The sequence below is a fragment of the Marmota monax genome, unplaced genomic scaffold (genome assembly GCF_021218885.2).
Source record: "Marmota monax isolate L192 unplaced genomic scaffold, Marmota_monax_Labrador192_F-V1.1 WCK01_AAM20220418_F8-fsc00013, whole genome shotgun sequence".
In the NCBI taxonomy this organism is placed as follows: Eukaryota; Metazoa; Chordata; class Mammalia; order Rodentia; family Sciuridae; genus Marmota; species Marmota monax.
The window spans coordinates 24,418,378-24,440,418 of NW_026692202.1; the positions used below are offsets into that span (position 1 = coordinate 24,418,378).

At 34.5% G+C, this 22,041-nt stretch overlaps 2 protein-coding genes across 11 annotated transcripts in view; one reads left to right on the forward strand and one right to left on the reverse strand.

The window, feature by feature from the left end:
- Pgm3 (phosphoglucomutase 3) overlaps positions 1 to 22,041 on the forward strand; it is a 35,339-nt gene that overhangs the window by 12,847 nt on the left and 451 nt on the right. For 2 of the 3 annotated variants that reach the window (XM_058575913.1, XM_046432075.2), the window contains 6 exons: positions 491 to 574; positions 3,265 to 3,363; positions 5,102 to 5,215; positions 6,003 to 6,125; positions 7,074 to 7,247; positions 8,499 to 8,580. In XM_058575913.1, the coding sequence (XP_058431896.1) occupies positions 491 to 574; positions 3,265 to 3,363; positions 5,102 to 5,215; positions 6,003 to 6,125; positions 7,074 to 7,247; positions 8,499 to 8,580 (676 nt within the window). Of the gene's footprint in view, positions 1 to 490; positions 575 to 3,264; positions 3,364 to 5,101; positions 5,216 to 6,002; positions 6,126 to 7,073; positions 7,248 to 8,498; positions 8,896 to 22,041 lie in introns of those variants that run through there. The other variant, XM_046432101.2, reaches the window with a different exon arrangement.
- Dop1a (DOP1 leucine zipper like protein A) overlaps positions 9,265 to 22,041 on the reverse strand; it is a 108,497-nt gene continuing 95,720 nt past the window's right edge. For 3 of the 8 annotated variants that reach the window (XM_058575902.1, XM_058575903.1, XM_058575899.1), the window contains 7 exons: positions 20,758 to 20,910; positions 19,368 to 19,504; positions 18,394 to 18,449; positions 17,405 to 17,569; positions 14,025 to 14,154; positions 11,761 to 11,820; positions 9,265 to 9,893 (listed from right to left, as the gene is read on the reverse strand). In XM_058575902.1, coding sequence (XP_058431885.1) covers positions 9,588 to 9,893; positions 11,761 to 11,820; positions 14,025 to 14,154; positions 17,405 to 17,569; positions 18,394 to 18,449; positions 19,368 to 19,504; positions 20,758 to 20,910 — 1,007 coding nt within the window. In that variant the 3' untranslated portion in view covers positions 9,265 to 9,587. Of the gene's footprint in view, positions 9,894 to 11,760; positions 11,821 to 14,024; positions 14,155 to 17,404; positions 17,570 to 18,393; positions 18,450 to 19,367; positions 19,505 to 20,757; positions 20,911 to 22,041 lie in introns of those variants that run through there. The other 5 variants (XM_058575905.1, XM_058575907.1, XM_058575904.1 and 2 more) reach the window with 2 other exon arrangements.

Here is a 22,041-nt window from a genome sequence, read left to right on the forward strand (position 1 = left end):
CCTGGTATAAGCTAGGATTTATGATTTGAAGTTTTATGAGGTTATAAAGTTTTCATTTCTTTATAACTGACACATTAGTGAGAATTCTACCTGTTAGCCTTAAAGCCCAAAATTCTAACAGAAAATATCATCTGAGATTTATTTATTATGATTATAAGCTTAGTAATGTGTGAGATCCCCCACTTTTTGGAAATCTCTTTCACTAAGTTTAAGATATAATCTGGAAAAGTATATTTAAGAACTTAATACATAATTTTATTAAAAATTTAAAGAGATAGAGATTAGGAGACCACAAACTTATTTAAAGATGGTTCCTTTTAAGTAATGCTGAAAAATATTTGAGGTTTTTTTCCTGGTATACATGTAAAATTTCAGTAAGTCATTTATTGATTCAGCAGAAATGGCAGATAATTTTGTTATCCTTTAGAATTCTCACTTTGTTTGTTTTTGTAAACTACGCTTTTGATCTCAAATTATTGTTTTTATCTAGATTGGAGAAAATTTGAATGTTGGGGTTGTACAAACTGCATATGCAAATGGAAGTTCAACACGCTATCTTGAAGAAGTTATGAAGGTATTGAACCATTTTCATTTTCTGGTAGCTTCTTAATTATGCTGTAAACTACTTCTGTGAGGAAAATAATGTCTTCATGAAAGTGAACACATTGTAGTGTATGAAGTTGAGCTATTGTCCATGTAAGGGTAAACAGAAATCAAAAACAAGCAAAAAACTTATTTGTTACTGATGGAAAAGGGAGAGGAGAGACTTTCTCTACTCCTCATCTCAGAACCAAATAAGCCAGTTTAATAATCAGTAATATTTTTCTTAAGGGCTTGGAGACATCTCAAAATAATAATTAAAAAAAATTATTAAGGAAGACAGCACCTCTGCCCCCAATCTCATAGTTTAACTTAGATCTCTGGCTCCAACTTGTAACTATTTGTCAGAGAGATAGAAATAGTTTGTTGTTGTTGTTGTTTTGTTTTTAATTGGTTCTTTTTAGTTATATATGACAATAGAATTCTTTTTGACATAACTATTAAAGCATGGAATATAATTTGTTCTAATTCAGTCCCTAGTGCTTCTCCTTCCTCTCAGAAGCAGTTTTATTATCTCTTTGGATAAAGGCAGTTGGCCAACACAAATGGTTAATTACTAGGTAAATTTATGATGACCTTTTCATGACAAATGGTGTTACTCCTATTTGAAGACTAATAATAATGAAAAAATTATTCACGACACTTCTTAAAATGATTAAAGCAGATTTTATTCAGTTCTGCGGAGGGACTGCTCAGAGATTGCTGTGATGAAATTGTGCAGTGGAAAAGAGAAATTGAGGTCAACTCCAAATACAACGGAGAGAAGTGGAGATTTTATAGCTAAGGTGAAGGGTATATGTGTGGAGTGCTAGTGGTGGTCAGTGATGGAAAGTTACTGAGAGAAAACATGGGAAAAGGGGGATGTTCTGGCTAAATGAGATTCCTCATGTAGGCAGGCCAAGATGATCAGACATCTCTTGGGGAATGAGGACTTTGATCAGATATCAAAGTGAGGGAATTCTGTATATACTAAGTGGGATTGTTGCTAAAATTGGGCTCTTAGAGGACATGTTAAGGGACAGTGCCTAGTTGTACTGAAAGGAACCTGACCAAAAAAGAAGAAAATCTTTGTTACTTTTTATGTTGGGAACATGGAATGTTGTAAAATTGAAAATATCTACTTAGCTATATTAAAAGGTAGACTTTGTCTTTGCAATCTCCTTAGTAACTTGCCTATACATGTGAGCATCAAAGGCCTTAATGAAACTGTTTACTTATACTTTTGTAGATAGCGTTGATTGATCTTGTTTCTAATTATTTCCTCAACATCTACCTCATGGCACCCTCTGTACCCCACTACATATTCTAAGAGGTAGGGGGTTCATGGACAGAATTAGAAGTCTGTTGCCATTACCCTTTTTATAACTAGCTAGAGTAATATTTTTCTAACTTTTGTGTTACCCATTTCAAATTCTGGTAGGATCTGGATAGCTGAAGTGAATGTGCACAGCAGGTGGTTAAGGACTAGAAGTGTGCCCAGGCCAACAGCTGTCAGCTTTAGTCAGATTCTTTTAAGTGGAATATGAATTTTCACGTGAATTTATTTTTTTAAAAGATATAATGGATACGAAAAGCAAAGTGGACACTGCTAGTTCATGATCTGATTTAAATATACAGTTACAGTAAACTTGATCTGGAGCCCAGCTGCCTGCCTTTCAGGATTCTTAGTATTTAGGTATTGTTAGTATTTATTTAAGGATGGGGATATGTTCTGAGAAATTTGTCAATGTGTCATTTAGGCAAAATATGTTGAGTGTACTCGATGCAAACTAAGATGGCTACAATGTCACTGGGTGACATAATCTTATGGAACAACTGTAGTAGATGCAGTCTGTTGACAAAAACATCATCATGTGGTGCACAATCATATTTTAATTGTCAATTTATGTCTTAAAAACGTCTTAAAGGTAAGGTACCTGTTATAAAACTGAATACACATCAGAAACCCACTCTCTTTGGATTAAATATTTTTAGCCTTACCGTTCCTGAGCTCTACTAAGACAAATGTGGATCTTGATGTCTCTTTTGTAGTTTTGCTATGGTCAGTTCTTCTACCATTCTTAAATCTCTACTCATGACATCCCTATCCATTGTTGCTAGTCCAATCACTATGATTTCTTACTGGGATTGATCCTGGAAACCTCCTAACTGATCCTGTTTCTTAACCTTAAGCCAGGAGTTGGCCTGAGAAACAAATCTACTTTGCTACTGTTTGTAAATAAAATTTTATTTGTATAGAGTCTTGTACATTTGTATGGTTCCTGGCTGCTTTTACTCTACAATGGCAGAATCAAATAGTTGTGAGAGACATTATGACTACAAAGCTTAAAATATTTGCTATCTGGCCCTTTACAGGAGAAGCTTACAAACCCCTGCTATAAGCCGTTTTCTCCATACTGTAGCCTAAACAGTTTCATAAAGCAATTAGATCACATAGTGACCCCACTTGAAGTCTTTTGTTATCTTATTAGGACACCCTCAGCTTTGTCACTTTGCTATGAGTTTCTAGTGCCTTCACTCCCCCATACTGACACTGTTTTGTATTTTAGTGCTTAATCATCTTCCTTACTAGACTAAGGTCCAGATTTTGTTCTCTGTTTTATCCCTGAGATAGTAGGTATATAATAAACGTTTATTGTGTTTCCTTTCATGTGTGTATTACAGGTACCTGTTTACTGCACTAAAACCGGTGTAAAACATTTGCACCACAAGGCTCAAGAGTTTGACATTGGAGTTTATTTTGAAGCAAATGGGCATGGAACAGTAAGTTCTCAAAGATCACATCTGGCCTTAGCTGTACTTTTCTTTATAATGGCAAAGTTTTATCTGGGTAGTAATAACTAATATTTACTTTGTTGAAATGACTAGATGGAGGTCATAAGATTATTTGGTTTGTGTATATTTTCAGGTGTTGCGAAACTATTCTCTTTTAGATTATAATGATCTTTTGTGGAGAGATACACTAATTTGTTCTTTTAATAATATGCACTACTTTATTTTCTTATAAGCAGATTATCTTTACATTTTCCTTTCAGGAGGAAAAAGTTCAGTAGCTGTGGTGAATTGAGAGTTATAATTTGAGGAATTGAGTTTAGTATTTTTTAAAATATATTTTTGGTTGTTAATGGATACAATATCTTTATTTTTATATGGTGCTGAGGCTCAAACCCAGTGCCTCACACGTGCAAGGCAAGTGCTCTACCACTGAGCTATAGCCTCAGCCCCGAGTTTAGTTTTTTAATGGCTTTTTGTGGGGGATACTGGGGATTTTGAACACAGGGGTGTCCTACCTCTGAGCTATACCCCCAGCACTTTAGTTTTTGAGATAGGGTCTCACTAAATAGCCCAGGGTAGCCTTAAACTTGCAAGTCTCCTGCCTCATTGCTAGGATCATAGGCATGTGTCATCATGCCTGACTGTTTTTATGGCTTAGCAGAAAGAATATTTTGAAAAATTTTGACAAAATTCACATACCATAAAATCCACCTTTTAAAGTGGGTTTTAGATTCCTGAGGCACAGGATTTTTTTTTAAAGCCTAAATGAATTTGAGGTGGTGAACAGAACATTTGAATCTAGGTGCAGTCATTTTCCTCATTAATTCAAAGTTGCCTTCTGGAGGCCATAAGTATAAGGAAAAGAATGAGAATAATATGTTCCTACAAAATGCAATTAAGATATAACTTCACTGATCTAATGCAGAGGTTGGTAAATGGTTAAGGGTAGGTAGAAAATAGTTTCAGCATTGTAAGCCATAAGGTCTCTGTGGGAACTGCTTAGGTCTGCTTCTATAGTATAAATTAATGGGTATGACTGAGTTCCTATAAAAACTATTTACAAAACAGGCAATCAGCCTATATCTTATTTTACCAACAAATATGTATCTCATCAACTAGTTTAGTGTGTTACTCCTCCTCAGTACTGGGCTTCTTGAGGGCTACAAAAGATTGGGTAGACATTTCAAAATAACAGAAATCTTGAACATGTTTATTATTGATAATCTGTGACACAATCTGCCATACTGTGATAAATGAGCCTTTTTTCTCATGTTGCTTAGCTAGTTATCCTTTAAAGGATATAGGCAGGCTTAAGTAACCCACATTGCTTTCACTGATACAGGGGAAAACAGAATCAACTCTTAAGTATTTATCTTTTGTTAAGGGAGTATCATCTTCTTAAATAGCTGTTTAAATTTTATGATATGCCCCCACTTTTTTTTTTTTTTTTTAAACATTGCCAGAGATTGAACCAAGGCTTCACACATCAGGCAAGGCTCTACCACTGAGCCACATTCCCAGCCTGATAACCAGTTTTATCATGCACAAACTTTTCTCCTATTAATACACTTTAGGTTTTGATCTTGAATTAATTAACATAAGGCTGGCATTATTTTCCCCCTTAGTTTCTCCAGATTCACTTACAGTGCAGTCAGTTATCTAACATGATATTACTTCTGACTGTGGCCTGGATGGTGTTTTGTGATATAATATGCTTGTCTTGTAGGCGCTGTTTAGTAAAGCTGTTGAAGACAAGATAAACCAACTTGCAAGAGAATTAGAAGATAAGAAAGGAAAAGCTGCTAAGATTCTTAGAAATATCATTGACTTGTTTAACCAGGTCAGAATTAATCGTGGGATTTTGGTTACCTTAACGTTATTTGGAAGATGGAAAGGACAATGTGTAACATTAAAAATTTAAGTGAAGGCAGCCTGGGCTGGTGATGGCATATACAGTTGAGAGTTACAGTGAAATGGAGTGACAGAGATTTTTTTATATGCTTCCCTCTGACTTGTTGAATTCAGCAACAGTATGCGTATACGTTACTAATTTTTAAACCAACAAAATAATTCTTTGACAGGGGACATTTATATTGCTTATATAGTTGATATTAGAGTGGAGCATGGCTATGGAGGAGCAATAATTGAGACAGGGAAGTTCATTAGTGATGGAACTAACATTTGAGTGTCTTGTATAATCCTTGCAGTAATCAGGGAAAAGTGGTTATTATAATTTCCATTTTAAAAATGAAGAAACAAAAGCTTGTTTCTTTAAAAGTTTCAGTTGTATCTTACACCAGAGTTCATTTTGTCCATTTTACCATGATGCTTTCCATTGTACAGCTCAAAAAGGCTCAAAAGGAAAATTTGAGTCAGGCTGAAACCCTAAGTTATCCTTCTAATTTTATAGGTGAGAAGACAAAAGGCAAATTTCTTATGAGTTAGTTTCAGTATTCTTTGTATACCTTATCTTTCATGGATATCTTTATCCACACTCTAGATAATAATCAGCATGAGGACAACGAGCACTGGACACTATGCCTGATTTTCTAAGATGGTGAACATTCACCTGCAAGTTTTGCTTGTGTTGAGAGTGGTTTCTTCTGTTTTGTTTCCCAATCTTGCAGGCAGCTGGTGATGCTATTGCTGACATGCTGGTGATTGAGGCAATCCTGGCTTTAAAGAACCTGACTATAGAACAGTGGGATGCTCTCTATACTGACCTTCCGAATAGACAACTCAAAGTTAAGGTCTGAGAGAGATGATTTTTCTGAATATTAACTAAGTTATTCTAAATCTTGCTATATAAAAATTTCAATGTATTATATTCTGGCCTATACACATTACTTAGAAAATAAGGCCTTATAATATCTTTCTCACATCTTTAAAAATTATAGAATAACACTGATAAGTATTTGGTTTTAAACTTTATTTTAAAGAATATTATGTGTACCTATGTATCGCTTTTTTTTTAATATGGAAAAGTTAAATGGAGAGAAAACAAAATCATAAACTGTGTACCTAATTTCAACAGATTTCTGTTATGACTCTATACATTCTGAATATCCCCCATATTATTTTTATAGCTTGTTGCTTCAAGTGAAAATATTTCCTCTGCATTATTTTTGGTTCACAAATACTTCTTGAAAGTAGATGCCGAGAAATAGAATCTATGGGCTCAGAAATTTTAAAAGTCATTTCAGATAAATTCCTATTAGATTAGTATATAGATTTATATCAGACTATACATTTTCTATTAAAATTATTGAAAGAAAGATACTAAGGCCAGAGTTCACACAAATGGCTCCTGATTACTCAATTTGTATTTGGCATATTTCATAGCCCTCTTAAATCATTTGATCAATGATTACACTGGGATCCAAGGTATGATGTAGAATTAAGTCATACAGTATTTACTGGCCATTATTTTAGTGGTAGCTTTGAGTCCAAAGGTAATTCTTGAAGAGAGAAGTTGTACAAATGTTGAAATAAATAATTCTGACCTTGGAGAAATAAAATTTTAATGCAATTTCATCTTCTGTTTACTTCATTATTTCAGTGATGTAATTTGTGGTACAATAAACTGAAATATTGTTATTAAAATGAACGAGGTATAATCTTCTGGTGGGAATTACGTTGAATGGGCTATACTTCTGAAAGGGAGTATAATATAAGGAGTATGAAATGCTTGTGCTTAGGTTGCTGACAGGAAAGTTATTAGCACCACAGATGCTGAAAGACAAGCAGTTACACCGCCTGGACTACAGGAGGCAATTAATGACCTGGTAAAGAAGTACAGGCTCTCTAGAGCGTTTGTCCGGCCCTCTGGTACAGAAGATGTCATCCGAGTGTATGCAGAAGCAGATTCACAAGTAAGCTGGGATATAATTCTATTGAAAAAATTTGAATGAGAGCCTAATAACATAGAGGGAAGGGGAGAAACAATATGAGAAGAGAGAAAACCAATAGTATTTAGAATCTCACTATGGTAATTGTTATGTCTTTGAGATTTGTTTATAGAGCCTTTTAGAATCATTAAGAGTATAAAATTATCATGAGTAGTAGTGACACAGTTGAATAGATTTAGAGCCCGTTGGTCTAGTTCCCCTGATATTTTTCTTTCAATTTATTGTAGACTTCTTGAAAGTGTCATATTTCTAATGGGAACAGGAATAAGTAATAAACCCTTGGTTTATACACTGAGAAGTAAATGATCCTTTTTTTTTTTTTTTTTTTTTTTTTAAACTGGGGATTGAGTCCAGGCATCTTCTACCACTGAGCTACATCCCCAACCTGTATTTTTTTAGACAGGGTCTAACTTAGGCTGGTCTCAAACTTGCCATCATCCTGCCTCAGCCTCGAAAGTAGCTGGGATTACAGACATGTGCCCAGTTTAGATTATCCTTTTGTTCTCTTAAAAACATAATCCTGTGATTTTTAAACTGCCAGCTTTGTAGCCTATTTCTAAACCAATTGGTACTAATCATCATGAGTTCTTAACTTGCTTTTTAACTGTTTGCTTTAAATAACAGCCTTACTCTTTGCCTCTGCTATTTCTAGATGGGGTCAAGTCCTGAGGTCTGGAATTACATAATTTGCCTTCTTCACATATACCATATTGTCTGTCACCTCAAGCCCTTGATAAAAGTGTCTGCATAACCACGCAAAGTATACTGGTTGAAGAGGGTCTCAGAGGCATTTCCAGTTAACTTATATAAGACCTGTATTATTATTTTTTAAACAGAAGCATAGGCCAGCTTGGAATACAGTGAGAATAGTCTTTATGGGTGAAGGAGAGGGTAGCTGAGTTGCAAGAGTTATTTCTCTTAGGCCAACTATGGCCTTCTTACCTGTTAAAGGGACTAGGTTTTATTGAGTTTATTAAGTTTTGGAATAACTAATTTTATAACCTGAATTGATTAACTGAAAACTTACCTTATATAGAAGACTTTGACTTGCTTTCCATTTATCTAAGTGCCTTGGAATTTGTTACTGAAAGATGAAAAAAGAAGTTTTCATTTGAATATGCTAGTGAAACAAAATCAGGAAGTACCCTCCCCTAGAATGCAACTAAAATATAGCAGATGCCATGTCTTTCTCATTTCCCTTTATGTAATTTGCAGGAAAGTGCTGATAGCCTCGCGCATGAAGTGAGCTTGGCAGTGTTTGATCTGGCTGGAGGAATTGGAGAAAGACCTCAACCAGGTTTCTGAAGATCATTTTTATATTCTGAGAAAATGGATTTTTTAAAAGTTTTGACAAAACTGTCAGTAATGGCAGTATCCAGACATTTATAATGTACCTTATTGGTTGTTTCTAGATTTGTTTTTTCTAAAACACTACCAGAAAAATTCTTGAGAAATACACACACTTTATAACTTGTTAAAGAAGCTTACCTCTAATTTCATTCTCACTAATGTAAAAATGTTAGGGCATAAATATAATTTAATCATAATTTTGCAGTGTATGCCAGGAATAATTCATGCAGGTTGCTCAAAGATTAAATTTTATTACCACCTTCTTGTGATGTTTTTGGCATCACTGTTACCCAACCAAGATGCAACCATCCTTGATACAAATGGGAGCGTGGAAAAGATTTGACACAACCAACTTTTTCATGGGAGATCTTAATAAATATGAGATGACTTACCTGTCTGCTTAGCACCATCAGGAAATGAGAGGTGGTGGGGCCTGTGCTGTCTTTCTGAGGCTATAGGGTCCAACCTTCAGTTATTCTTCATGCTCTTAGTGAAGGTATGTGAAGAGAACTGAATCTAGTATGTTACTAAGCCTCTGATGGCAAAATGACACCATTCCAATACAAGAACATGATTCATAACAGAAAGGAAAAAGTCCCCAATCTAAATTAAACCGAGCCTGAAACCAATAGAAAAAAAAATGTGCAGTGTGTATTTTGCAGATTTAAGACAACTGAGGACAATAAAACAATGGACTATATATGTATATATAGATCTCTCATAGGCACCATAATCAATATGAGCCAACAATATTTAAACTTGATTCAGGTCACATCCAGACATTAGCTCTTATTTACAAATTTTTAAATTAAATACAACCTGAAGTGTGTTTTGTTACAAAAAAAAAAAAAAGAAAAGAAAAAGAAAAAAGAAACTATACAACTCAGAGCAATGTGTCTGTTTGTTTTAAATAATTACATTTACATTTAAACTAAATGGAACCACTGGTGGTGCTCAAGTTTTTATCACTCCTTCGAGAAAATCCTTTTCTACCATCTCTTCTATTTTTTGCCTGGCTTTGCTGGAAAATGGTTTGTGGTTTTCCAGTTTCATGTCCTTAGTAGGGAAGGTGTTTGAGTAGAGGATGGGGCTCCCTGAGTGTCCTCCACACCGACTTGTGACTTTGCTGTTGAAGACTTGGCTGAGGACATTGAAGAATGGCAGCAGCTGTTCCATACTGCGCACCGTGCAGATGGTGAGCAGCAAGTGCCCTGGCTCCCAACCCAATGTTCTCCCTGAGTTATCTTCCTCTGGATTTTTCTGCAGAAAACAAAATTGAAGTTGTTATTAGACTATATGTTAGAAAAATTAAAAGGACCTAAACAGCAAAGTTTAAAACCCTTGCTTTTGAGGCCCTTTTAGTGCCATCTAACACCCCTCTTGTAGTTATATTTTCCAGTAGAATGCATAGCTAAGTTTATTTAATAGAAATGATTCTAGACAAATATAAAAGCTGATGGTATGCTTTAGCATATACTCAAAAAAGCTCCTAGGTTTTTGGATTCTCACTAACATAACCAAGGACTAGATCACAAAATGATTATAAAAGAGAATTAAGAAAGGGACATATACAGCTTTATGTATTTCACCATTAGTAAATCAATTAATTTCCTTTTAACTAAGTAACCTAAACTTGCTAGAAGATAATAGCAGGGTATATAAGTGAATAATTACTGTCAATATTGCAGTACCAAGGAAGGAAGGGATCCTTCAGGGGAGACACTGCTATCATTTTCTGGGGAGGGAAGGAAAGCTGGACCTTGAGTCAAAGGAACTGGGTTAGTGCCCTGGCTGTGACATTTACTTTACTGTTACATACCTGGGCAAGATATATAAAGGTTCCTCATTGATAAAATGTGAAGTCAAATGAGAATGTATGTGAAAACTCAACTAAGGTAAACACCGGTAATTTCTTTATTAAGTTAATTCAAGACACTAATTAATACTAACAACTATAGACATCAGTCTATCTAGATCAAAAGATATGAATGAACGGAAGATGTTTAGATTTGGACAAAATTGTAACGAAAATAAAATAATGAAATAGATATAAAAAAGGAAAAAATCATTGAGACTTAGGAAAGAAAAGTACAGCTTGTCATATTCATTCACAAATGAAGTTTCCTTTCTAAGATCAGATATTGCTGAGAAACTTCCATTGTTTACCTAATTAATATTTTAACATCATCAGTTTCCTAGCAGAGAAAGCAGATGCAGATCTAGCTTATCATATGTGATATCAAGATTTGTTTGTTTTGGTGGTGCTGGGAAATGAACCCAGGGCCTTGTGCAGGCTAAATGTTTATTCTACCACTGAGCTACATCCCAGCCCTGTTTGCTTTTTGTAAAATTTTAAGGAAAACATTTAAAACATAAGACTCCAAAAGCAAATAAGAAAAAAGACCTTTTAGTTTTTCATCTGTGGCTGAAAAAGTAAATACAACAACAAAACCCAGCTATCCCTTAAATTTTACTTAATTATTTAACCTTTTATCTAGATAAGAGAATGAAAGATGTTTTTGTATTTTCTTTTAACTATGATATTGGCTTTAATGAGACTGATTTTCACATCACTGACTATCCTTATTCAACTACTGGCTGACCACACCACCTCTAGTCCATTAAATCAAACTGTAATTCAGTGGTAATCAAGGGGTATAGAGAGATGAAATTATCTTGAAGGAAAATGAATACCATGCTTGTACCTTTTATGTAACTAATTTCCAAATGTAAGTGAATGATGGTACAACCTTTCACTTATATTTCTATAAAGATATGCCTTTCTGAGATAAATTTTTTTATTTAGCTCTTTACCAAGAACACACTTTTATCAACGTTTCTGCTGTTTTTATTCAAAGGACTTTATCTTGTCCTCAATATTAAATCAAACTTGTTTCCAAACAAACTTATTTCCATACTGATGAATTCAAAGGAGAAATCATTTGTTGTTGTTTCCATACAAATGATTTCTCCTTTGAATTCATCAGTCTACCCATAGAGAAAGACTTCCTTCCTGTTTACCTCTCTTACACTTGTTGAAATCCAGACCTGGGTTTATGTTTCACTGTTTGGTCCAGATGTGGCAGCTCTTGCTGCCATATCACAAGCATCAAACAGCCACCCTCACCTGATGCTTGGCCATCTCCACTCCCTCCAAAATCACTGTTTTAAAGTCCTCCTCCTTGTCCTGTGGAAGGAAAGAGGAGAACTCATAGCCTTTGTTCCAGTGAAACATACGCTTGGCCATGAAGACCTTGTTTAAAGGGATTTGAATGGGAGATGATTTTCAATCAAAATTGTTACCTTATTCTGTAGGACAAGTTTTGGGCAAAAGACTGTCATACTTATCCTTTAGATAAGGGAGGGTTCTTAGTAAATATTCTCATTACTAATGAGATAAAGGAAAAACAGGGCACATGCCTGAGGTCATACAGATTTGACATGATTATTTTTTCAAACCCTATAATATCAAAGTAAAAGTAACTCCTGTCCTAAACTGTGGCTCCAACTTTCATTCATATTTTGTCCTTTTATTTAGCTTCTAAAGAAGCAACTGTGATGAAGTTCCTCATTGTCCTTCAAGTAAAACCTTTGAAAATTACTTTCCTCCATTCTGCTTCTATAGTATGTGGACTTTGGTTTAAGAGCTGCTGCCTGCTTAGGGGACTTCATAGGGCCTGGCAATTTCTGAGTACTCATAGCACATACTGCAAACTAGATCTCACAAAATAACCTAGATTATCCCCAAATTTTGCAGTTTATTTTTCAAAAAAATTATACAGGACAAAATATTAATAACAAAGGCCCAATAATGAGCATGCCAGTTTCAATACTTTTTAAAAAATTTATTTATTTACTTATTCTAATCAGTTATATATGACAGCAGAAAGTTCTTTGATTCATTATATACAAATGGAGCACAATTTTTGACTTTTCTGGTTCTACCCACTGCACCAGAAATTTTCTTTTTTATTAATTTTTAAAAATTTATATATGATAGCAGAATGTCATATAAATGACATTTATAATGACATATAAATGACATTTTCCTATCTCTGGTTGTGTACAAAGTATATTCACAAGGTCAGTTTATGGAGTGCTTGCCTTGCATACACAAGGCCCTGGGTTTAATCCCCAGCACCACACCAAAAAAGCAAAAGAACAAGATTCTCAATACTCTTCTCTAGAAGAAGCTGGCATGCTCATTTCTGAGTGTGCTCAGAAATAAACCTGATGCATACTGAAAGATGTAAGAACATAAGCCATGACATAGATTTTATAAATCTTATATTCCTACACTTACTATATATGTTTTAGATACATTCTCACTTTTTACCTTGAGGAATTTCTCTTAAGTGGATATTTTTGAGTTCCTTCACTATCTCTCTTACAGAGGTAATAATTTTGATCAGTGTTTTAAAAACTGCAGGTTGGAGGTAGGGTCTTGACAGCTATTAAAATGGAATACTGTATCAATAATAGGAACTATATGGAAGAAAATACTTCATTTTAAAGGCAAAGGTTTTTTTGTGAGAAATTTTAGATTCTGTTATGTAGCTATGACTGGGTTAGGATATGGAATGCATGTCTTTTGGTCACAATCAAAATTGAACAAATTCTGAGCATCTACATTTTACTTTATATGAATGGAAAACAAATACTAGTGATTATTCCTCCCTTATTAATCTGATCAGGTTCTGAGTTTTGATTAACTAATCCTGTCAATTTATTAAACTTATGTATAATCTATACACAAACTTACTGGTTCATATTGAAGTCAATCTTACATTTATTCTACAAATCCCTTTTAGTACTGCATTTTTTCTCAATCAGCTCATATCTTTCTGATTCTCATCATGGCATTAAAATGAACACTATGGGTATATCCTTACAGAACTAGAGTGCTAAGTACTTACATGCATGGTTCCAAGATTTTTATTCTTTTATAAGTATAAAATATTTTAATCTAGATGTTATCAATGTACAAAAGACTTCCTTTTTCTTCTCATTTAAAAAATTAATAGGTAGGCTGGGGATACAGCTCAGTAGAGTACAGGACTTGCCTGGCATGGATGAGGCCCTGGATTCCACCCCAGCAGCACCACACATGCACACACATGCACAAATAATGATAACCAAATGTTCATTAAAGATCCACACAATGTATATTTTAAATGTTTATGAATATTAGGCTTATGGACATTAATTCTCAAAATTACTGTCTTCAAAGTAGCTCAACTTGATAATATCCTCAATTTCCTAGGAAATATTTAATACGTGCTTCACAAATGCAGTAGTTTCTTAATATATAACAAAAGTAGTTACATAATATGACAATACAAATACAACGTGTAATTACATAACAGAACACACACACAAAAATATTAATACCTTTGCCCTTTTCCGAAGAAGTTTGGCTAGTCGTACCACATAAGGTTTAAATTCTCGTTGATGTATGCCCTGCCTTCTGACTTCCAAACCTGAATCATCTGAGGCCTCTGGAATAAAGGCCCACCGGTACCTGTGTATAGAAGAATGATATCAGCATTCTTTGTAAGATAAACTTTGTGCCATCTAAGATGAGGCAACATAATTTTAGTAGATCATGACCCCACTACTTATAAAGATTCAAATGTCAGCTGTGCTTTTGGTAACCCTGTCACCTGGAGCACATTTCTTAACCTCTTTGAGCCTTTTCTACATCATTTAACATAGTATTAAGTACCTCAGGGTTATAAGGGATAAATAAAGACATGTAAGCCTGAAAGGTGCTCACTACATTTTTCATGAGCACAAAGAAAAGTACTCAACACATGTTTCTTCCTTATTATCTAATAGAAAGTTCTTAAAAGGAAATTGTGTTTTTGTAGCTTATTATCTCTTTGTATTATAACAATTTGACAAAGACTTGATTTTCCAACATAGAATTGCTAAATGTTCTCTAACTTACACAGTAAGGGGCAAAGAACTGAAAGAATTTAAGAGAAATTTAAGTAGGACTTCTTTCATGCCTCTGTTATATTTTTTCTTATTTTTGTCTTTAATAAGTAAAATTAATGTCTGACAAGGGAAAAAATTGAAACAGTATAAAAGGGCATGCTAAAGAGAAAGGCAGTCTCCCTCCCATCCTATTATCTATTGGTGTATCCAGGTTCTTTTATTATATTCTTCCAGAGTTCATTCACGAAAAAACACATATTCTTGCAACCAACCATATCCCCTTAAAACAAAACAAAACAGACATGTTCGTTGCTTGCTTTGACCTAAGTATACATCCTGGAGACCATTCCAAGTCATATTAAACTCTGTTGTACCTAAAGCTACATAGTATTCCAGTATTAGGAGGTAGTCTTCGAATTCTAAAAGTGCCATAATGGTTACCCGCATATAATAATTACTTTATGCATTTCTGTGAGTAGAGTGGCACGATGAATCTTAACATGTAGTAGAATTACTGGCTTAAAGAGAGCATATATTTAAAATTTGATAAATAACCTCTTTGGAGAACAATTGTATAATATCAATGTACCCTTCCAACAAGAATGTATCTGTTGTTAAGGGTAAAAAGAAAGCAGCTTTTAGATTTTTACCATTCTGACGGTTACATATACATATAATTTCAATTGAAATTTCTCCTATGAGTATAGCTCAGTATTTCCCCCTATGTTTATTTTTTTTTAAATTTTTTATTGTTGGCTGTTCAAAACATTACATAGTTCTTGATATATCATATTTCACAATTTGATTCAAGTGGGTTATGAGCTCCCATTTTTACCCCATATACAGATTGCAGAATCACATCAGTTACACATCCATTGATTTACATATTGCCATACTAGTGTCTGTTGTATTCTGCTGCCTTTCCTATCCTCTACTATCCCCCCTCCCCTCCCCTCCCCTCCCCTCCCCTCTTCTCTCTCTGCCCCCTCTACTGACATTCGTTTGTCCCCCTTATATTATTTTTCCCCTTCCCCTCACTTCCTCTTGTATGTACTTTTGTATAACTCTGAGGGTCTCCTTCCATTTCCATGCAATTTCCCTTCTCTCTCCCTTTCCCTCCCACCTCTCATCCCTGTTTAATGTTAATCTTCTTCTCATGCTCTTCGACCCTACTCTGTTCTTACTATGTTTAGAAGCCATTCTTTTTCTTTTGTTCCTGAAGACTGAATTCAGGGCCTTGTGCATGGGAAGCACATGCTCTTCTGAAGCTACAGACCCAGCCTTGTTTTCCTTCCTTTTGGAGTAATAACATTCTGACAAGGATAAAATCAGCTGGGCTCCTGGCACACACCTGTAATCCCAGCGGCTCAGGAGGCTGACATAGGAGGATCATTGAGTTCAGAGCCAGCCTTAGAAAAAGCAAGGTGCTAAGCAACTCAGTAAGTCCCTGTCTCTAAATAAAATAGGACTGGGGACGTGGCTCAGTGGTTGAGTGAGTTCGATCCCCGGTACCCCGCTCCCCAAAATAGGATAAACTCATTTTGGTTCTTTTTATGGAAGATAAGTATATAGTTCTTGATATTCTTCCTGGAGCTCTGAAGAACAGAGTTTCTATCACTTTTGTGAATTTAAGTTATCTAGTTAATTTTAGAAACTTTCCTACAATTCTTAGTATCCTTTTCTGAACTTCTCATAGGATTAACTTCAATTTAACAGATACCCAACCACTAAAATTCATCAAGAAGTGAATGTATATGATTTTCAAATGGAAAAAAAAATTAAAAGAATAATTTCTAGTTCTTACCATAAAGTTTAATGAAAAGTAAGCAATTTTTGGAGGTTTAAGCATATCAAAATTTATCCTATTATTTTTCTATTCTAAAATGATGTAACATAACACTTGATGCAAATGTTTGACCTTTTTCATAAACTCTCAAATTACCTTAGCTACATTGACAAAAAAAAATCTTATTTTTACAACTTCAATGTGAAAACTTTTGGTGTGAAAAATTTATGTGAAAAACCATAATTAAATATATTTAAGCACTTATAAACAAGCCATGGTGAGAATTTTATCAGTTTCTCCCAACTCCTTTCAGTTCAATTCACTACCATTTAAAATAAAACAGTCTTGCTCATCTCTAATCCTTTCTCCACACTCTATAGCCAAAGTACACTTTCTAAAATGCAAGCTTAATAGCATTCCCTAAAATGCTTCCATGGCTTCTTAGTATCCTTAGGATAAGGTTCACATTCTATAAAATAGATGACAATGCCTTACATAAATGGGTCCTTTCCCAAAGCTTTACATAACTGGGTCCTTTCCCAACCTCTTCTCTCAACATTGTGCTCCAGCAATACTCATCTTTCAACACTTAGAATATACCAGGTCTGCTCCTGCCTCTGTCTTCACACAGGTGCTTTCTTCCCTCCCTCAACTTTCACTCTTCACTGAGTTTAAGACTCCTTTTAGGGTCTGTTCTGAACTCTCAAAGCTTGGAGAGGATTCTGATGGGTGGCTTAACAGCATTCTATGCACATACTACCATAATATCCATCATGGGTTGAACTGTGTGTCATCGCCACTGGACTTGAAGCTTGTGTCATAAACCCTGCTATCTCACATCTGGAGGGTACTCTGTTGACTGATGGTCTGTTAATCTTAACATATCCGTATCAAGCATAAACTTCCAACAACTGTTGCCCCAGCCCTGCTAAAAGAATTACATTTTAATAAATATTCCAACTTACACAAAATTAGTCTTAGATGTCAGTGACCAAAGCAAATGTATTTTTAAAAATATCCATCTAATAGCCTTGCTTTTACTTACATCTGAAACTGAGGAAGATTTTCAGAGGGCAATGCCAGAGCCAAATCCAAAAATTTGCAAGCAGAGAGATAGAGGTTTAACCACCGCTGGCTGTTATATGAAGTAGAAAAGCCATTACCTCCCGTATAGGTTGTCTCCAGGCCAGCCACAGAGGGGCCTGAGGTCCTGTAAGTAGGGGACAGTGCTGTCAGAGGCTGAACCCATTTGCCTACTGGGAATTCCTAGAATGTCTAACATACCAGCTAATATTTTTCATAGTCATCCTGATAAAGTGTAATAGTAGTCTAAATTATTGGTCATAACTAATTTTTGTTCTTTAAATTTTTAGAATGTAAAGACAGAACTTGTATTACACTTTGGAAATATAAAAATTCAAATTGTATAACCAAGAAACTTTATTACTACTCAGTTCTTCCCCCTCAGATGGGGGGAAGCTTTCCATAATAATGAACATAGCTACTAATACAGAATACATTTTATTAACTTAGCACTGAAAAATATATTTAAGACAGTCTTAAATAATTTTTCAATTTATAAATCTGTAAAATTTTTGTATAATAAAAAATATTTAGCCATACATTAATAAGCTGCCTCTACTAAAAAGAATAAAACTATATTGCATTAAATTGGGAACATTCTGAAAGATCTGAACACATGGCTACCTTGGTTATAGGTTACCTGCCATAATAGATTTTGCTATCTTTAACAAGTTTCAGGGACCAGATCTCACTTAGCAAAATTAAGGTACTCATATAGCTGAAACAATTGTATTGCACTGAACTAAATTTGTGTTTAAAGATCAATGATGGTAGTTTAATTTAATCTACCATGTTTCAGGACTAAGTAAAATTACATTATATGTTCAATTAAATAATGTACTGATCATATCAAATAATCAGATAAAGTAGAATCTATTTTTGAAAAACACTGTGGGTAATTTCAGGGTAATAAAAACTAGTAAGAATACATTGAAATAAATTACATATTACCGTGAAATATCTTCATCGGCAGTGAGTTCCTGCTCCATCAATAAAAAGACCTGTACCTGAAAACCACAAAATAAATGTTAAATGTTTATTTAAATTGGATATATAATCCTTTCCCACTATCTTTAGGCATATTAGGACAAAAACAAATTTTATCATAAAGTTTTGAAATTGTAGTTTCTGAAAGGAAAATGGCAAATTTAGCTGCACAAAGCTTTGCTAATCATTTAGGAGAGTTTAGTAAAATGAGGGCAGGTTTTTTTGTCTTTTGTGATTATGGAACAGTCACAGTTATTTCAAAAAACTAAAAGCAAGTAAGAAAAGAAGAAAAAAATAAGAGCAAAGAAATATTAAAACAATTTTTTTGTGTGCGTGGAGAAATTATAAAGGTGGGTTTCAGAAATAAAGATTTCTCTTGCTCTACTCATCCACCTTTCCTTACTCTCCAAATCCTTCCTATAAAGATGAGAATGACTGTATCTTTGAGGGAACTGAATGGTATAGTTGGGATTTGGGATTTACTGTTAGGGAGATCAGGAAATCTTTGTGAATGTCTGTCTGAAGCAAGTTTAACTTTTTGCTATCTTTGTAAGTGCTGCTCTTCAAGATGAGTATATGCCTTATGTCAGTCCACAAAAACCTGACTCAACATCTCCATTGCTAGAGGTATTGTTACAGACGGGAACCCACAGGCCACAACAAAGTTAAAAACAGAGAAGACAGTGGACATTAAATCAGGTCAGATGAAGTAGGGATTATCATAAACCACTGGATATCTATATTATATAACTGAAAGTTTAACTTCTAAGGATATGGAATCTGACTTGTGTTACTATTTTCCAGTGTAAAATTATTAGTAACTGGTTTAACTGAGTTCAGTTCTTTTCAAGATTAGTTTTTATCCAGTAAATCATGGAAGTTAATCACATGCTTTTATAATTCAGATTTATAACCTGATTGAATTAAAATTAACTCACAAGCTCTGTGATCATGGTAGGCCAGAGTGAGGTAAGATGTTGTGGAGACATTCTTAAAAGTAACACCCTGAAAAACAGGAACACTTGAGAATGAAGAGTTGGCACCTGGGGCAAACGAAGACTCTCAACCAATCTCTCTGAAAGAAAGAAATGCAGTATATTTTCATTGCTAAAGAATTTGAATTATTATCATATAAAACTTTCTATGTGGTTCATTACTTCTCAAACTGTGGTAAGGGACTGCTTTTAAAAAACTAATCTGTTACAGATATTTTCATAAATGATAACAAAATAACTAGAAAAATAAAAACTAGATATATAAAATACACTATCATTTTATTATTAGGTTCAATACATTCTGTAAAATAGCAAATAATAGTTTAAAACATTTGTTCTGAATATAGAACAAATCTATCCTCTTATCCTAAGAGACTGTAGCACTGGTCCATAACCACACTGAGTGAACACTGATGCAGACTACTTAAAAATGGAAATCAAAGAACAGTGTGCATGTGAAATTAGGCATAAAGGATTAGGAAAAAAGAAACCATTCGTCTTCTAGGAGAAGAGATAAATTTCACTAGGGAGATGACAACTATTAGGTTAGTTCCTGAGGCTGGAAGATGCACAGTACACTGATTTGGATAGCAAATAATTCTGCTGTGGGTTAAGTTCATCCCCACTGTGGTGCTATTTGGTGGCATGGGACGATGAGTGCACTGCTATCCTTTTTGATACAGAAGGTCATTTCATGAAGATTATCAAAGCCCTTTTACAGCCCTCAATACAGCCTTCAAATTATAGACCTCTAAATGTTACTTCTAGCTGCATTTACTGGCTTTACCTACATTCCGTGCCCTCCTTAAGGATGCAGGAGATGTTGTCCACAATGAAAAAAATGCTAACATGTCTGCCTGAGGTGGATTAGTCATAGCTTATACTCAAACATTAACTCCTAAGAAATATGAAATTTCCTAACAATCAATATCCAAACAATAAAACTGAGACCACATTTAGGCAAGCCCTACAAATGCAGTGTTGTTTTTAGATACTAGAAATAATATTTTTATTTCAGTAGAAGAATTTCCAATTACATAATTTCCCCTGTCAACCTAAACTTGGTACATTTCACCTCAAGTTACAATTCAGAGAAAGTATTTTCTTTTTTAAATATATTTTTAGTATATAGATGGACACAATACCTTTATTTTATTTGTTTATTTTTATGTGGTGCCGGGGATTGAACACAGTGCCTCACACGTGCTAGGCAAGTGCTCTACCACTGAGTCACAATCCCGGCCCCAAGAGAAAGTATTTTCTAAGGAAGAACAACAATAACAGCAAACTATAGTTCAGAAGGTAGAGAAAATAAAGAGTTTTGATTATTTACCTTGTATATCTGGAAGATACTTCTGGTACTGGTCAATTTCACTGCTAAAAATTGCAAATGCAAGTCTTTTGAGAAGCATGGCTCTCTGTTCTAGCTCCACATCTCTGTTTGCAAAGAGGTTAAGTGAACTGCTTTGAGCCACAGCTACACGAGCTGCAGAAAAGAAAGAGAAGAGAGAGATTATAACAAGATATCTAGTCAACTGAGAAAAAATGATTATTATTTGTTTATTTAATTTAAGGAGATGCTCTATGGCATTTCCTTGAGGTAAAGAACTTCGAACCACTCTGGCACAGAAGAGCTGGCAGATCCAATATACACATGCCCCAAGATCAAGTAGGAAAAATTATAATACACAGACAAAAGAAAATTTAGAACTATGGGTTTCTGAAGATAAAGATCACTAACAATACCATTTTACAAAGTCCTTTAAATTTTATGCCACCTGCTTAAATCCTTTCCATTACTTTAAAAAATAATTTCCAGCATGACCTATCCTGGCTTAATTATCTCTTCTTCCTCATGTTTAGTTACTCCTGACTTACTCTACTGCAGCCATGTCTTGCTTATTGTTATGTGAATTTACTGAGTTTGTTCCTATCCGAAGGCCTTTGCAATTTTTGTTCGCTATGCCTGTAATATGTCTTTAGGCCTTTGCATGGTTGATTTCTTTAGTTTCACAAATATGAGCTCTTTAGCTATAATTTAAAATCCATCATACGTGGTCCCTATTTTATTTCCGTCACAATTTCTTACTCGCTGAAATAATTTTTAAAGTGTTGTTAAAAGATTAGCATAATGTCTGGCCCATTGTTTTTGTTTAATAAATTTATATTTGTTGAATAGGTGAAGTTGAAACTCAGAACAATTCTATGAAGATGGGAGGAGAAGAGAAAATATGGTGTCCTTTTTCCAGAGTAGAAAACCACAGCTTGGGCTAAAGAATTTACACAAAATCTTCTAGACTCATAAAATCTCACTGCTATTTAAGTTTATTTTAATAACTTTCATATTTTAAAAATCTAAAAAGCTTTTTTTCCTCAGAATAAATACAAAATAGAACCCTAATGCATAAAAACAGTCAAGACTGAGTATAGGGTGATTCTGACCTTGGCCCCTCTCCGTTCCTTCAGAGAAGATAACCGAGCCCTATAGATTTAGAGTGACCTGTCTCAGAGGTTTGGATTCAATTGTCTGCCCTTCTCTATCTCATCAACTGCCACACTTTCATTCATTAAACATTTACTGAATGCCTGTTAAGTGCCAAGTACTATGATATCTACA